Below are 17,651 nucleotides of genomic sequence, written 5' to 3' on the forward strand. Positions count from 1 at the left end.
GTTTTAAAAACACCCCGGTTTTGTCGACGGGGTTGACTTAAAAGTGTATTTAAATTTTTTTTGGCAGAAAAAAAGAAAAAGAAAAAACACTACACTTTATGATGCAACATGTAATTAATTTTTTCTACTTCAAGCTAAAGGAACTGGTTTTCACTAAAGTTCTTCACTCCTTCTGTAAATAATCAAAATAACATTAGGCGCGCCAACATAAATGTAGTCCCTCCCTCTCAATACACCTGTACATAAGTTTCCAAAAAATCATGTTGCTGCATATGAAAACTATAATTTTCGGAAACCTTCTAATCATAAATAAATGAATTCTCTATTCTTGCGAAACTTACTTTTTTTTATTAGCGCAGTGAAATGGGATTATAGGCAGCTGGACTATGAATGGGATAAATTTAAAAAAAATTATTACAATAATACTTGGAAATTTGTTTTATCCTTGATTATTCGTCACCATAGATTCTAAACGTTTTTGGATAACCGTTCACTTCCCAAGACAAAAAAAGTTTTCTTCACCCACCTTTAACATTCTTTTTTATTTCCTTTATAATACTTTCGTATTTTGAATAACTATATTGAAAACTGAAACTTTTTATGAAAGTATTTAAAAGTTTTTTGTATGTTCATTAGGAAAAAAAACATATATTGTATTTTAAATTGAAAAATTGATTAAATATTATTATTTTAAGTATTAAACGATATAGTTTATATATGTGTGCATAAATAGTGATCAGGTCAACCTGTAATGTTCAATGTTTTTCAGTACATCTAATATTGATCAAAAAATATTTCGAAATAAATTCAGATGCAAGTTACGTATATTGCATAAAGTGCCTGTGAAAAATTCGAAAGTATCTGGATTTAAATTTATTTCGATAATCACCCCTTCAAATTTATAAAAAAATAAGAAACAGAACACACAAATAATTCTAAAAAAATGCACTTTTTTTATTGAATGTATAATTTACAGGTGCGAAAATGTGAAATTTTTTAAATGTACCTTAAATTTTTGTGAAATCTGAAAAATGTCTGAAAAATATTTTTACTGAAAAGTATCTGAAAATTTATTATAAAGAAAATGTTTTTTAATTAACATCTCAGACTTTTTTTTTATTTAAAAAAAAAGCATGTAATTAAAGAGAAAATAACTGTTAATGGGAAATTGAGGTATATGTTTAAAGAATGAAAGCCAAATTTAAAAAAAAAAATTGCCTTAAAGTTGCCACAGAACCCTCTCACACATTTGTAGATAATGCAGAATTCAAAGACAAACATTTACGATAATTTTTTTTAATGTTTTATTTAATTTTATAACCGTCGTTGAACAGCTGACCCAATTTTATGGGTTTACGACTACTAATGTTCAACTCCGTAGCCTTGTAATTTTGAACCCAATCCAGTAGACAGAGGAACTCCTGGATCGAGTATTGGGAGAAATTTGTCTTCGTGGAGGAGTTTTCGATGGAGCTAACCCGCATTTGCGTTACATGGAGAGGAAGACCACGAGAACCTCCCACGGTTAGCCTGACGGCAAGGGGCTCTAACCCATGATCCGTCTACCACTGGGGATATTTCACGTCAGCACTATGGTCGGTGCAAGCCGGATGCGGAATTCGTATCGACTGGGATTCGAACCCGGTTCACCTCATTGGAAGGCGAACGGTCTATCCCCTGAGCCATCGCGGCTATTATTGCTAGTATTTTACTACCTAAAAAGTTGAATTGTCCTAATTTATCTGTATTGTCTATTGATATAATGCATTTTAACCGCCTTGTTTCGAAAGTAGATATTCAATTGTGAAGAATTTGCTTATCAAGGGCGTGAACTTTTGATCATAGGCGTGCGCGGATATTTTTACAAGAGTGGGCCAGTGTTCAGCTAATCATGCTAACCACTTTCATTTACTTTATGATGCTATCTCTATTTTAGAAGCTGTTGCATTTAATATATATATATATAGTTGTATTCTTGCCAAGATAGAAGTAATTAGAACTTGCTTACTGGGGCGGCAAATTAAGCGTTAAATGACAGAGGAACAGAAAATAAGTAAAAAAAAATGTATAAATAAATGGAAATTTTTTAATCTTCTTCAATTTCAGCGAAGACAAATTCGAATCATCAGAGCCATTTCGTTTATCAGAGCTGTTGATTTATTTTTTGAAATTAAAAACGGTTTTTAATGCAAATTACTGTAGTCGATAAAAGGTTCGTGGGTTTTGAGGATTTTAATTCAATCTTCAGTCTAACTGAACTCTATAAAGCTTCGTCACATCTTTATAAGATTATTATTCCTTCGTATTTAAATATTAATTTCAGTTATCTTCTTTATTGGCACTACAGTCCAACGCAGGCCTTCTGCAGCACAATGTTTCTCCAGACAGCTCTGCTCTGTCCCCTGACCTTGATCTTCCAGTAGGAGATCTTTAAAGTCTATCCAGATTTATCTTGTGGTGTTTCCAAAACTAATAATTTTTTAATTTTTTTTATTTTATTTTTTATTTTTTACAAGATGAAATAGTTAGCCTTATGCTTAACCCCCAGCCGGTTTAAGTTGCAATGTGTGAAAATAATAGTAGCCATATTTTTGCCATGTGGACGAATTTCAACCGGATATTAAGTAGTGAAGCAATTAAAAAAAGAAAGAAAGGAATAAAAATTCGCTTTATAGAAATTTTAAAGAATAAAATTACCCATAATTTTCAACGAAGAAATCGAGTTTACTTTAAAACTCATTATGTCAAAAAAAAAAAAATATTCGTGAATTTTTTTTTAAAACTAAGTACATTAAGGTGGAGGGATACAAAGTTTACTTGCATTTTCTCAAGTCCATTAAAAAGAATCCATTTAATCTTAAAAATAATTGAAATTTCACTGATTATATATAATTATGGACTGTGGGTACTACTGCGGATTATTTCATTTCTCCCACATACTATAATATAAAACTCATCACATTAAATATCGTTTAAACTTAAAAAAGCATATTCATTAGCTGCAAGCAAGAGAAAACTATCTTTTTAATGGATCGCAAAGTTGAGCCCCCAAATTATCCCCAACAAATTTTGTGTGAAGCCAACTTTTATGGAGATACAAACTTACTTAAATAAATTTCATTCCAAAGGTAGACTATTATTGCAATCATAGCTATGATCTCATATTCTCATACATTAATATGAGCAATATGTAAATTTTATTTAGTTATTTAAATAAAGCCTTTACAGATGGCCGCACCTATTGATACAGTTTCATAAATCATGCATAAAACCTATTTCATAATTTGAAAAAGGGAAATAAAAATATCGAAGCAATGTTTGGCGATGATTTCATAACTGCTAATGATTATATAAGCGAAAATGTGCCAAATGTAATGTATAATGAAATTAATATTTTATTTTTTCGTGAATTACTTTTAATATATTCAGGATGTAAGGCGTTAAAATGTTTTTTTCTTCTTTTTTTATGTAACTTTCTTTGTACAAGCACTTTATAATCGTGCCAGCTATTCATGTTTTATTTCAAGTTTTACTTTTCTTATGCATCCAAAATGTGTGTTACTTTACATAACAATAATTGTAAAGCAGGGAAGCACGCCCATGGTCTGCAGGTCAAAATTGACCCGACGAGACTGTTGATACAAGAAGAAAACAATAAAATCCCATTTTAGAGGAATACAGAATCACGAAAATTTCAAAGTATAGAATATTTTCCAAAATCCCCATAGAAACAATGTATATTTAAAATATTGATGTTACGAAATAAATTATCCGATTTAACGAAGGCGAGAAAAGGCAACGATTCTCCTTTTCTCGCCAAATAAAGATATATTTGATACGTTGAATGAAAGCTTAGTTTCTGTACCTTAAGATTCACAAGCCTTGTCCAATTTGTTTGCTCTAAAGAGATATTTATGGACACACACACACTTAAAAAAAAACTTTTTGGATAAAATAAAATCCATAAAAAAATTACGGATTAGTCTGATAAGTAAGTAAATATTAATACGATAAATTCATCGTTTGTTTTAATTTAATTTTTCGCTACTTTAGAATAATGTTTCATTAATCAAGCAATGTAGGCTTGTTGCAAATGATTTAGGTTTGATACGCTTGTAGATTATGACGTGACTTGGGTTTGAATGGAAACGTGCCAGTCTAAGGTGGATTCGCTTACTGTTCTACATCATCCGCAGTGCTAACAAAAATATTTTGAGTGTTAAATGAACCTGGAAGACGAGTTCTATCGCCATTAGGGGAAATTTAATTGTTTATTTATTCCTTTAACGCATATCAGGTCATTTTCACAAAAACAATGTTTTTAAGCTTGAATCATGCGGATCTTTATCTAGTCATTAGCAACTGAATTTTTCTCTCAAGGGAGTAGTTATGATTTTTACATATATGGTTAGCACTTAATCAGCTGCATGGGAAACTGCAAGCCCTGACATGAAATATAGATTTTGATGTAGGATTCGACTTAGAAATTATCAGATAATGAAAAAAAGCAAGTAGCATTATTTAGTATAACAATTTTAATTTTATTAACCAATTTTAGCATGGTGAATGCTAAAAGTTGAGAGGAAGCTACCTCCCCGAGAGTGGATGAATATTGCAATAATATTTCATAGAATTAAACGAATTTGTAATATTTCAGTCGGAGCCGCTATGGCTCAGGGGATAGAGCGTTTGCCTTTCAATGAGGTGAACCGGGTTCGAATCCCTGCGTTGGATGGTCGATACGAATCAGCATCCTCCTTGCACCAACCACAGTGCTGACGCTCAGTGGTAGACGGATCATGGGTTAGAGTCCCTTTGCCATCAAGGGAGGTTCTCGTAGTCTTTTTCTCCATGTGACGCAAATGCGGGTTAGTTACATCCAAAAAAGTCCACCACGATGGCAAAATTTCTCCCAATACTTGATCCAGGAGCTTCCTTGTCTTCCGGATTGGGTTCAAAATTGCAAGGCTGAGGAATTGAACATTAGTTGTCGTAAACCCAAAAGTAGGTTGGCTATTCAAGGACGGTTATAAAGTAAAACAAAATATTGATATTTAAACAAGTGAGTCATTGTTTCCAATTCATTTTTTTACGCTGAAGTAAATGAGACAATATGAGAATCAATAAGATTCATAATTCAGAAGCTAATTAGCATTTTATCTATAAAATGTACGATTTTTGACATGCATTAGGCACACTTTTTAAATTGCTTGGGAGAGACTATGTAAATATGTAAAGGAAAGGTATAGTTTCTGATGCAATTTTTCTGCTAAATTGAATAAGACCAACTTCGAGGTAATCAGATTAATAATTAAGAGATTATAAAGGTTTTTATAAGTATAAGAAGTTTAGTTTTGTACCTATAATCTAATAAAATTAGACATTTTTTCTGAAAATTTATAAAATATTTTTTTTTTCATAGAAAGCTTTGCTACGTCGTTATAAACGCTGGCACCCATACTCTTCCATGTACGCTTCATCTTTTTTTTTTTTTTTAGGAGAAATGTGAGTGATTTAAAAGAGAGCACATCTTTTATACACGCATTGTACAAAATACTTCTTTATACAAGAGAGGCATTAATTACAATGTATTTTGTTAAGCTGAATCGAATGAGACCATTTAAAAGACGATCGGACCTATAGTTTAAAAGTTACAGGATCTTTTTTAAATACATTTTAGGTGGTCAAAATATGCCTTAATTTGACATTATACAAATATTACTGCATTAAATTTTACTGCATTAAATTACCATTAAACTTTATTCCTTATTCTAACTATTTGCTTTGAGTGTACTATCAAGTACAGACTTGACTTGGTAATAATTTGAATTTTTGAAAAATCGGGATGGGTCATTAAAATTTACATACTTCTTGTAAGAACTTCGCCACCACCCGTTTCAGATTCCCTTTTAAATATAATTTTCTCCTCGTGTGGGGTGATAATAGGGTGTTTTACTAAAGGATGTAGAAATGCACGTGGGTAAAGGAAGTTGGGATTTCTGTTACAATACTGTTCCAGTTGAAAATATATCTGAATTGTAAATAATAAATGTCTGAAAAACTTTCATATTTTATTGTTTTGACTTACAGAATGCATATAACTCTAATCTAAATTGTAATATTATTTTTTTTGTTTTCTAATTTATAATGGATAATTTCGTAAATAAAACAGTAAACGTAGGGTTTAAACCAGACACTAAAAAAAACCTGTTAGTATTTATTACTAAATTGTTAGTCCTGTTGGATCGTGCTTAATCTCACTCAAATTAGCGTATAATATGCAAATCTTTCATTCCTATTCATAATGAATTATTTCATAAATAAAAGAAAAGTAAAGTTTTAGCCTAACAATAGAAAAAAACTTACAATTCTTCATATGTTTAGGAAACAAAATCTAATGCATAAATAGGTACAAGTACAAAGATTTTTGTTCATTAGACTTTTATACCTTTTAAACTATTGGATCGTCTCATGATGGATTTTATTTGATTCCGCGTAAAAAAAAAATATCAGAAACAATGCCTCACTTCCCTATATAAAGGATATTCTATTTATACCCTCCCCAGATCATCCCATTTCCATTCAAAGAAGTATGAGGCTTCGAGGGGAAAGTAAAGGAGGATTCAGCCATCGTTTATTATGGCATAAAAATTTTCCATGAAAAAACAAAATCTTCTGTATTAATTTTCCGACTCAAATGTCTAATTTTACTAGACTATAAGAAAAAACTATGTTTTTAAACTTAAAATTAGTCTGTATAATTTCTTATCCATTGGCCTCGGGATTGGTTGCATTATATTTAGTATACTTAAATGAAGCAGCAAAATATACCTTACATTTTCAGATCCTGGATAACAATTTAAAAAGTGTATACTTATTTGAATGTCAGGAAATCGTACATTATATAGTACGTAGGAACGAAGTAACTTCATACTAATTTTTCTATTGACTATATAGGAAGGATTGACTATATACTATATTTTCTACTGACTCCTGACTCTATATAATATGTAGGAAGCAATGCATCATTTGTTTAGATAGCAAAGTCTGATGAATAAATGGGTACAAGTACAATATTGTGACTTCTAAACTATTGGTCCGATCGTTACGTATTTTTGGTTTCTTTCGGTTCAGCGTGAAATAATATAATACCTCGAAATAATACCTCGTCCTTGTAGAAGAAATTTAATTTCCCCCTCAAATCATCCTTATTTCCCTGAAAAAAAAGGGGAATCTTACAGGGGATTTTAGTTGTCTCATTTATGAGGAGACAAAAGTTTTTCTTTGAAAACAAAATTTTGGGTACTAACCTTTCCAGAAAAAAAAAATCAATTTACTCTTTCCATATCAGCAAACAACATCAGTCGAGAGGAATTCTTCCTTTCTTGAAACATGCACTTTTAAGTTCATTTTCTTGATCACATAATTTAATACACACAGTTTCTTAAAAACCCATTTCGAACTAGATCCAGAACAAAGAGTTCAAAGTCAATATACTTCAAAAATTGTAACAACCTTTCGAAATCAATCACATAACAAACCGAAACACATACCCAACTTCCATCCCTCCCAAGTTCTAAATTGAAAATAATTGATGCTATTGCATCAAACAGACTATTTTCTGTAGAAACCTTTCCTTTAATATAGTTCAATGAAGAATTTTGTTATTAAAATTTACCTGAAAGTAGTATGTCATTTTAGGTTCAGGTTCAACGATAACGCTATATTGAAGTTAAGTTTGTTTTCGACGTGCTAGAGGAGGGGCTTCATTACTGACGTCATTACCAACTTCGTCTTTTTCCCCCATTTATGTATGAAAGCTATAAGCACAATTTACTTCGAAGCAAAAAGAGCTCCAAAACCGTCATCAGCAGAAATTTCGAAAAAATTGCATAGTTTCATTATTATTGTTTACAATTGGTGCGACGCTTAGCTACCCAATAGATTAGTGTTGGTCGAAGTGTTATTTTGAATGAAAATAAAGATGGGTCTTCATATTTATTTGTATTTTTTTGTATTAATTGTTTTACTTTTAAATATTGGTATCTATCTCCATATCTATTTGAACGCTTTAAATACTTGAATTTTTGAAAATAAAGAGACAGGCAAGTCAAGAGAGCTTTTAATTTTGATTTTAAACAGTCTGTTGTTCTTTTCTACAGTTTTATGACCCAGGAAATTATCGTTATGAAGTACCACAGCCCAATATACCGATGCATACATCAACACAAACATCTGAAGCCGAACCTGAAGTTTTTCTATATTCAGTGACGTATGATACTATCAACAAACCTTTTACTGTTAAAGTTAGAAGAGCCAGTACTGATGCCGTAATGTAAGCAAACTTACTTTTAGTTGATACAATGAATTCAAAATATTTTCTTATAACTAATTACATCTTTTTATTTCAGATTTGATACATCTGTAGGTGCCCTAACTATGGCCAATCAGTTTTTAGAACTAACAACACGGTTGTCGACACACAATTTATTCGGATTAAAGAAACGCTCATTTAAAACAAATAGGGAAGATTTTAATTGGGAAACAGTCAGCTTGTTTTCCTCTAAAGTAAGAATCAAGTCCTTATATTTATTTTCAAAATGGGTATGATTTCCTTATTGTGATCTGCAGTAGAAAATTACCGAGACCTGACTACTTTTGGTCAATGGCTTAAAAAAATATCATTGAAGGGTTCCAATTCGAACAGTATAACTCTAGCCTCCCTTGTGCAAAACTCTATATGTTTTTTTTAAGGAATTGCATGTTTGAATTTCATTGGTGTCTTGGCGATGGCAGATCACAATACAGAAATATCCCCTTGAAATGTTAATGTTATAAATGAGTTTTATAAATTTTTTTTTAAAAAAAAGTAAAGGTTTGGATTCTTAAAAATTTAGTGCATAGTGTTTGTATTACTTTGTAAACTGTAATATGAATTATAGTGGAGATTTTTTTATTAGGCTACTTGTCTCAAAATCGATGACATATTTTAAAATAGAATAAAATTTGTTACCACTTTGAGGAAAGAAAATATATTTTAATTATATGTAAGTGATTGCCACAACTATACTTAATAAATTTTTAATGCATCTCCAGTGGTATGTATGTGACAAGTGAGCAGTGAGACTTAGTGATTTTAGTTGTAGTGAACAGGTATCATTATGGAAATATACCTGTATTTTCTTTAATTGATTTATTTTAAATTTTTTTATTTTTCTTTAAAAATTGTATAACTTACATATTGTCTTTAAAATTCAAATGTTATATTTTGTTAAAGTTTCAATTCCTAATGTAGTGTGCAATTAAAAACAAGATATAGATTTTAAGAAAACTGGGTTGTCATCTACTTTCTTTTATTTCTTAATGCTGTAAATGCTAAAAAAAAGTATTTTCAGATACTTGATGGAAAAAAAAATTGATTTTGAAATCTCTTCTATTTTTTGCATTAGCTTATTGTATAAAAACTCCAAATGTATAAAAATCCCAATTTTGAATTTTCATTGTTTATATTAATTTTTCTATTGCTCGATCGACAGTATTAATATATTCCATTTTGCTGAACAGCTGTATTGATTAATGTTTTCAATTTAATAATGTACCTTTTAGACCTATGCATTGCTATCAAAGTGGACATTTTATTTCTAAAATTCTTTTTTGAATTAATTCTCAAAATCAACAGTCTAGTTAACTTTTGTATTTAAGACATTTGATCAATATTATTTTAGAGTTATTATTGTTGCTGTAATTTTTAAACACGTTATACATTATTAACTCATCTTAATTATAGTTTTAAATCAATGTAAGTTTGCTTTCAAAACAGTAGAACAAATATGATTAACTATAGGATTTTTGCCTATAATTTCAGAATTGATGTAACCTATTTTGTATGGTTGATAAATTAAGCTTGTATTTTCCTGTTTTGCCGCATGTTTTAGTCAAAAATATTCTTGCGTATAAGGATTGATAATTTAAGGTTTGTATTAGATTTAGAATTAATAAATTCATTCAAAGGAAATTCAAGATATTTAATAGTTAAAACAATTTCTTTGAAACTTTTGCTAAATCAAATAATAAAATGTGTTGACGTGAATGTTTCAACATGAATTTTCTAATTGACATTAAAATGGTGTTCCATCAATGGAATAACAAATGCAATTTTATGCATCGGTTGTTACAATGTAAGGGTTGTACTAAAGACTGTAGTCTATATTTAATCAAGTATATGATAATTAAGATATTTTATTACAGAATAATCCTAACTCTGGATCACATCCCATGTATCTCTGTTTAGAAGAAGATGGTAATGCTCATGGAGTCCTTTTGTTAACAAGCAATATGCTAGGTAATTTTCATGAATATTTTAACTAACAATAAATATTTTATTCAGTTTGGTTACTTCATATTAAATTCATCTTTGAAATATTTTAAGGTTTCTTAATATATAGATTTATTGACATTTTGAATAATTATTTTGTACTTTTCCATGTGAGTGGGTGAGAAAACTTATTACTACTGTACCTTTTTAAATTAACTCTATTAAGCATATTTATTTGTATGGTAGGTACTTACTCTCCATCTTCTATGAAATTTCCATAGTGCCAAGAAATATTTTCCCTTGTGGTTGAAAGAGCAATCTCAGCAGAGATGTGAAAGATCAGTTGAACAAATGGTCAAATTCTTAATAAGTCATTGTTAAGTTTCTATAGTTTTTAATATTTGTTTTGTTGGTTTTTAAGAATTTCTGCTTTAGTTTACTATGGTTATTACTAATTGTTGTAAATAAAAATTATTGTTATTGATTACAACGATAATAAATTATTGTTGTAAAGGAAAATTGTTTTGTAAAAATCTCAAATGTTGGAGATTATGCTATTACGCTAATATCAGTATTATCTATTACCGCATCACCTATTGCAGATTAAAACAATAGTTGTGCCAATTACCACAGTTAATTACGCATCACTGGTGTTGGATGAAAGTTTGACAACATTCTTACAACCCCCCAAAATAAATAAGTAATCTTTTTTATTATGATTTTTCATGTATATTGTTATAAAAATTTGACTTTAGAAGAAGATAAAAGCCTTGTATGAAGTATAAACAAGGCTGGACTTGGAGTTTTTGATCCTTTTTTCCCCTCAATTACAAAGTCTAATTTTTATCCATGGTTAAGATATTTAGAAAAGGATTTTTTTTAAAATTAATATATATATATATATATATATATATATCTGTGTGTGTGTGTAACATCTAAAATAATAGCTAAGTAGAATAAAGGGATCTTAAAACTAAACCTAAAGAGACTTATACTTTTTAATTGTAGACTAACTCTTCTAACAGATGAGAACTTGAAATAATTTCTTTCACATAATAAACTAAGCACTTCACGTATATAATATACATTCAGAATTATATACATGAAGTATATAATTCTTTATACGTGCATATTATATATTTCACGTATATAATATACATCTAAAAGAAATAGATACATTTCTATTTATCGTTGATTAAATAAAAATGTAATATTTATTCATAAACTGAATCCATACTATGCAGTAAAATTTCTTTATGAAGCAGAAATCCCATTCAATTTAATAAATATTTTGAGATTTAATATATCGCCATCTGGTCTTATGATTACTTCTTGCGGCATCAATCCTAATAGAGGGGTCTGGATATTATGGATCATGTGACCTGAAATAATAACTATATGTTGTGTGTGGAAAAAGTGTGCACTTGTCTTTTTAAAATGATGTAGTGAATTTGTCACCAGGAGCTGCTGCTCCATGTATATTTGTAAATAGTTTTCTTTATTCTTTTCCTTAATAAATGCTTAATAAAATTATTATGGCTTCATCATTACACAGAAAGAGTATTAAAATCAACTGCATTAAAAATCTGATGGATTAAAGTTGAAATTATCTCTGATGTTCCTAAAGAATAACTCGGCTCGAAAGCATAACAGAAAACTGTTTGACCATCTGTTGGAATTAAAATATTCATTGTAATCTTCAATCCCGAATAAATTATTTATAAAATAATTAATACTTTTTTTTTTGTAGAAATGCAACTACATCCATTGCCTGCTGCTACATTTCGTGCCATAGGTGGAGTTTTAGATTTTTACCTGTTTCTAGGCCCCACTCCTGAAGATGTTAGGCAACAATTTACTGAGGTAATTGTTAAATGTAAATCTTTTAATTTAAGTGTGATCCATTTTATTATTTTTTTGTTGTTGTCTAATTCAGTCAGAAGAATTTAAGTAAATCAAAAGTTTCTCAGTTCCTTTTTACAATTAATGTAATATAGAATAATATATTTGTGATTTTCTATGAAATCTCAAATAAATGTTTAATTAGATAGACTTCATTAACTGTCAGTAGATTGTTATTTTTATTATTATGATGCAGTAATTACTGTAATGTAAGTTTTATTGCTTTAATTTGATTTCATTGTTGAAAAAAATTATTATTGTAATCTAATTGTAAGTTTAATTACTATAGTGTCATTTTGTTATGTGCCATTAAACTGTTTATCGAATTGAATGCATTAGCTAGACAAAAAATATTTTCATATTGTTGAGAAACCTTTTAACTTTGTGATTAAATTGTGTTTATAAAATGTTAATATCAAAAATATATAATGAACAACTTTTTCACATTAAATTACACAAATTCCCTTCAAGGTATGTGAAAAATATTAAGAGTTTAAATGACTAATTGTTTTGTTTTGTAAAAATCTTTTAAAAATATTTTTGTTAAAAATGAAAAAAAATTTATATTGGTAATTTGAAAGTTAGTATAGATACATATATTTTTGTAAACCATTTTATTTCACTTTTTATGAATAGTTTTAGTATTTATCAATTTAATTACCTGGTATAAATTTCATTTTTAAAGGTTATTTTTAAAAAAAAATGAAATTGCTTAATCTTAAGAAATATTTTTTTCATAAACATTTTTGTTTTGCATTTAAATGTTAAAAAGCTTGAGGAATATATTTTAGTATATTACTCACTGACACTTACACTAAATCAATCTACAAATAAAATATTATCTTTGAATAAAATACTGGGATTAAGTGAATTAATAAAAATATAGAAATAAAAATCAAGTAAATTTTAAAGAGTTTATTAAAGACTGTTATATTTGCTTTATGGTGTTTGATGTGCTTTACTTCAAAATTTTATACTTCAGTGACTTAAATTTTTTTTTGAAATACATTGTTTGTTAATCTATTTTTTTTTTTGATGTTTAAAAAAGTTTAATTTTTTAGTTACCTGTGAGTAGTTGTAATATTTTATCAGTGTATTACTTGATATCGATAAAATAGAAATAAAACTTAAGATATCTTTAAGTTGAAGATGGAAATAAAGTTGATCAATGTAAAAGAAAAAAATTATTATTATTTTACCTCTTATGTACTTTAAATCTAAAAAATTTAAAAATAATCTTATGCATTAAAACATTATTAATTGTACTATTGTTTGTTACAGAAGGGTGACATTTTTGTCTTTTATTTTTAAGGCTATTGGCTTTTCTGTTATGCCCCCCTATTGGGCTTTTGGATTACATACTGGATTTTCTCAACAACATTCTTTGAACGACACTGAGAAGTTTGTGGATGAATTTAGAAGCAAGCATATTCCTTTTGTTAGTAGCCATAACAGCTTTCTTGATGTAGATATTATAATTTCCTATTTTTTGATGCATTTTTTAGGTACTCTTTTTTAACTATTATACTTTATTTACCTAGGCATAAGTTTTATTAATAAACATATGACTGGAAAACAAGAATTTTTTTTCATTATTAATAGCTAAGAAACTAGTTTTTGATGCGCAGTCGAACCATGCTATTGGTCAATCATCAATGGACCCAACAATATGTCCACTGGTTCACTGTATCATTCTTTAAAAGATATTTTTTTAGCATATCATAGTTATAATGTTGGAAATAGTAATTCACATAATTTGTTTATAAATTTTTTTTAGTTAAATATTAAGTCAAATTAAGTAATGTTAAAAATCAATAGGAAAAATTCTTACTTTACTAAATTATATTTCAATTTTTCATTCTATGACTTAATGATTTTTGTATTAACCGAGCTGCCGCAAATGTAAAAAAGAAAAAGCTACAACTCAATAATATTTACTGGTTGGAATGAAAAATAAAAAACTTGCCTTCCTAAGTTGCAGTGCTTATATAAAAACATGTTATGTGCATAAATTTTTAAACTGAAGCTTATTTTATATAGTATCTTATTTTATGCATAGAATCCTTTCACATTTTTTTAAGGAGATGGAAGTTTTATTGATGACTATAAGATAAGACTGCTATTGATAAGGAATTGATCTGAAAAGTTTTCAAAATATTCTTAATTATAAAGCTATTAATAACATATTTATTCAAATATGTATACAGTTTCCTTTGTTCAATATTTTTAAATTTGCAAGGTAAGTCTTTGAAAAAAACAAACTCCATGAATAATTCTATTTAATTTGAAAAATTCATTTAAATCAATAAATTTCTAGATGGTAAAATATTGTTTGAGCATTACTGCTAGTTATTTTTAATTTCAAAGGTGTCTTAACTAATTTTTTTGGAGGGGGGGGGAGATTAGTTAGATTTATAAACTATATTTTTATTTGTACAATATGTTTTTATTTTCAGGATTCTGTTGTCTTGAGACAAGAAATTATTGACAAGGTTGCTATAGAAAATTTCAATGGTAAGAAATTTCAGAATTTCACTTCCAAGCTGAAAAGCAAAAATCAAAAGTTGGTCCTGGAACTAACAGCTGGCATTCCAAAAACTTCAGTCACCAATCGTGATTCAATTTTTAATGGAGGCTTACAAAATGATATTTTCATCACTGACAAATGGGGCTTAAATGCTGTTGAAGCATGGGTAAGTAGAAACAAGTCCTTTTTATATATTTTATATTTCATAATGCATTTGCTTTTTAGTTTTATTTATTATTGAATTTTAAAATAACCTGTTTTTGTAAAAATTGTTTGTTTATTAATATTTGAAATTAGAAATTTTAAAAAATTTCATCCTGGTACAGTTTCCTTTCTCTGTAAAGTTTTTACTGTGCTTTTTTTTCCCTTCATAATTTAATTTTTTTTGAGCTTTCGAGTAATTAGTGAAATATCATTTAATATTATTCTTTAAAATATTAAACTTTGAGTGTGTTGAATGATAAGAAAGGTAAACTAATATTTTCTTACATTGATTTCACTCATGAATATTTTGTTTCAAACAAAATAGTGTAAATGCCTCTTTTATTTATTTCTGGAAGAAATTTTTTTTCTTCTGTAAATTCTTGTTCTAGATGCTTTTGTGTATACCTTAATATTTGACTGAAAAACCTTATTTGACATAAATTTAAAACAAGTATTAAAAATTTGTTCTGATTATTTATTTTTTAAATTAAATTTTTTTTTTAATTAGTATTTCTTAAAAAAAATTAACTCATTTAGGCTGTAGTTTTTGATAGATGGTCTGTAGAGTTTAAAAAGTTTTTTTAATCTGAATTGTAAGTTACAGGACATTTATCTGTAATTTAAATCTCTTATAATTAGTATTGACAATAAATAAATGAATAAAACATTTGAGCTCTTTCAGGCTGTAAATTTTGGTCTGTATAATTACTCTATAATAAAATAAAAATACACAAAGAATATATTCAAAGGAAATATTTTATAAAAATTAATTATATTAAAATATTTTTGAATAAAAATTACAGGGCATTCTAGAAATAGCTTTTCTCTCAACCTATATTTACCTATTATTACTATATAATATTTATACAAATAATTAAGGCCCGGATTTTGATGACATTTGCATTTTTTTGCATTTTTGGACATTTTTTGTCCTTTAGAGCATTTTTTAGATTTATAGGACATTTTTTTAAAAAATTTTGGGGCGTATTTTGCATTTTAAAGCATTTTTTAAGGTTTTTGTTAATTTTTTTCCAATTTTTATTATTTTTTGGGGTATTTTTACTACATGAAATGCTAGATTTGTCTCATAATTTTACATTTCATATTGTAACTCTCAAAGAATGTTTCAAAACATTTGCTCCTAGTCAGCTTTGCCCCCTAAACCAGTAATCACACGATGGGGTACCTGGTTGGATGCATGCGTATACTACAGTGAAAATTTTAAGATAGTGAAGTCTATCGTCAGTAGTTTTGATTCAGAAGATGCTGCATCAATTAAGATGGCGCTAAACGTGTTCGCTTCTGATAAAATCAAAGGAAATTTAGCATTTATCAAGTCTAACTTTGCTATTGTATCCTCGACAATTACAAGCTTGGAGAAACAAGAACTCGAACTTAGCAATGCAATAAATTATATTGATATACTGAATCGAGTGTTGCAAAAAGCAAGGGGAAAAATAGGACAAAGTATAGCAGCTAAATTGAACAAAGTTTTGGAGAAGAACACTGGCTTCCAAACAATGAAAAAAATCTCTAGGATACTAACAAGTGAAGCAACAACTTTTCAAATTGAAGAAGAATTGTCAGTAAGTGAGACCGTCTTTTTCAAGTACGCACTATTAACATCAGTAGACATTGAAAGAAGCTTCTCCAGTTATAAAAATTTACTTTCAGACAAGAGACGCTCGTTTACATTTCAAAATATCGAAAAACATTTAATAATCCAATGTAATTCTGATATTTAGTAATATTATTAGATGTAAGTTGTTATATTCATTAAAGTTTCTATACAAAATGAAAATGTTTTGATGTCAATATATTTTTCTTTTTTATGTTATTTTAGGATATAAAACATATTTTTCAAACTTTAATGAACGTAGAACAAGTATTGCATTGCTTTATAGTTTTTGAAATAACTCATAATTTTAAAGAGTAAAACATTGTTTTAGTTCGATATTTTTACTTTATTTAAGTCATGTCATAAGGCATTTTTAGCGCAATGTTCGCATTTTTAGAGCATTTTTTGCACTTTTTAAGGGCATTTTTTGCACTTTTTAAGGACATTTTTTGCACTTTTTAAGGGCATTTTTCGCATTTTTTAAGGGCATTAGTTGAGATTTTTTAGGTCATCAAAATCTGGGCTCTACTAATAATAAATAAATAAAATTAATTCTTCTTGTTTAAGTAAGATGTGAATTTATTTTATTTTGTAATTGTTTAGTATGTTTTATATTGAAATAAGAAATTGTTCAATCAATTATAATTAATCACATGCAAAAAAATAAATTCAATTTATGTTTTGTATTTATTTATTTTTTTAATTTTTCTTATACTCTCTGATTGATATTTTCAGTATCATGATGCTGTTGTAGTGTATCCTGATTTTGGTAGCTCTGGTGGAGTTACTTGGTGGTCACAGATAACTAAAAAGATATCAGATATTATTGAACTTGATGGATCCTCTCTAGTGAGTTTTTAAACGTTTCATGTTGCATGAAATCTTTGAAAACAATCAAAGCTAAAAGACTGTATAAAATTTTATTAATTGAACATTTCGGTAAATTATAATCTTCACACTGTACTTTCACTTTTGGTTGAAAACAGACTAAAAATTAAAACTAATATTCAATATCTCTAGTTTTTTAAAATTTTGGTTTTACTTGGTAGATACAACTTTCTATACAACCCTCAGAGGGATCAGAA

General features: G+C 28.1%; 1 protein-coding gene across 3 annotated transcripts in view; it reads left to right on the top strand.

Moving 5' to 3' along the window:
• LOC107457360 (sucrase-isomaltase, intestinal) overlaps nucleotides 1-17,651 on the top strand; it is a 69,504-nt gene that overhangs the window by 31,404 nt on the left and 20,449 nt on the right. For all 3 annotated transcript variants that reach the window (XM_087166196.1, XM_087166194.1, XM_087166195.1), the window contains exons 3-9: nucleotides 8,163-8,335; nucleotides 8,412-8,568; nucleotides 10,249-10,342; nucleotides 12,066-12,178; nucleotides 13,530-13,655; nucleotides 14,674-14,910; nucleotides 17,302-17,415. In XM_087166196.1, coding sequence (XP_087022322.1) covers nucleotides 8,163-8,335; nucleotides 8,412-8,568; nucleotides 10,249-10,342; nucleotides 12,066-12,178; nucleotides 13,530-13,655; nucleotides 14,674-14,910; nucleotides 17,302-17,415 — 1,014 coding nt within the window. The remainder of the gene's footprint in view (nucleotides 1-8,162; nucleotides 8,336-8,411; nucleotides 8,569-10,248; nucleotides 10,343-12,065; nucleotides 12,179-13,529; nucleotides 13,656-14,673; nucleotides 14,911-17,301; nucleotides 17,416-17,651) is intronic.

Source organism: Parasteatoda tepidariorum, chromosome 6, assembly GCF_982258835.1.
Source record: "Parasteatoda tepidariorum strain Cologne lab strain chromosome 6, Ptep-v5.0, whole genome shotgun sequence".
In the NCBI taxonomy this organism is placed as follows: domain Eukaryota; kingdom Metazoa; phylum Arthropoda; class Arachnida; order Araneae; family Theridiidae; genus Parasteatoda; species Parasteatoda tepidariorum.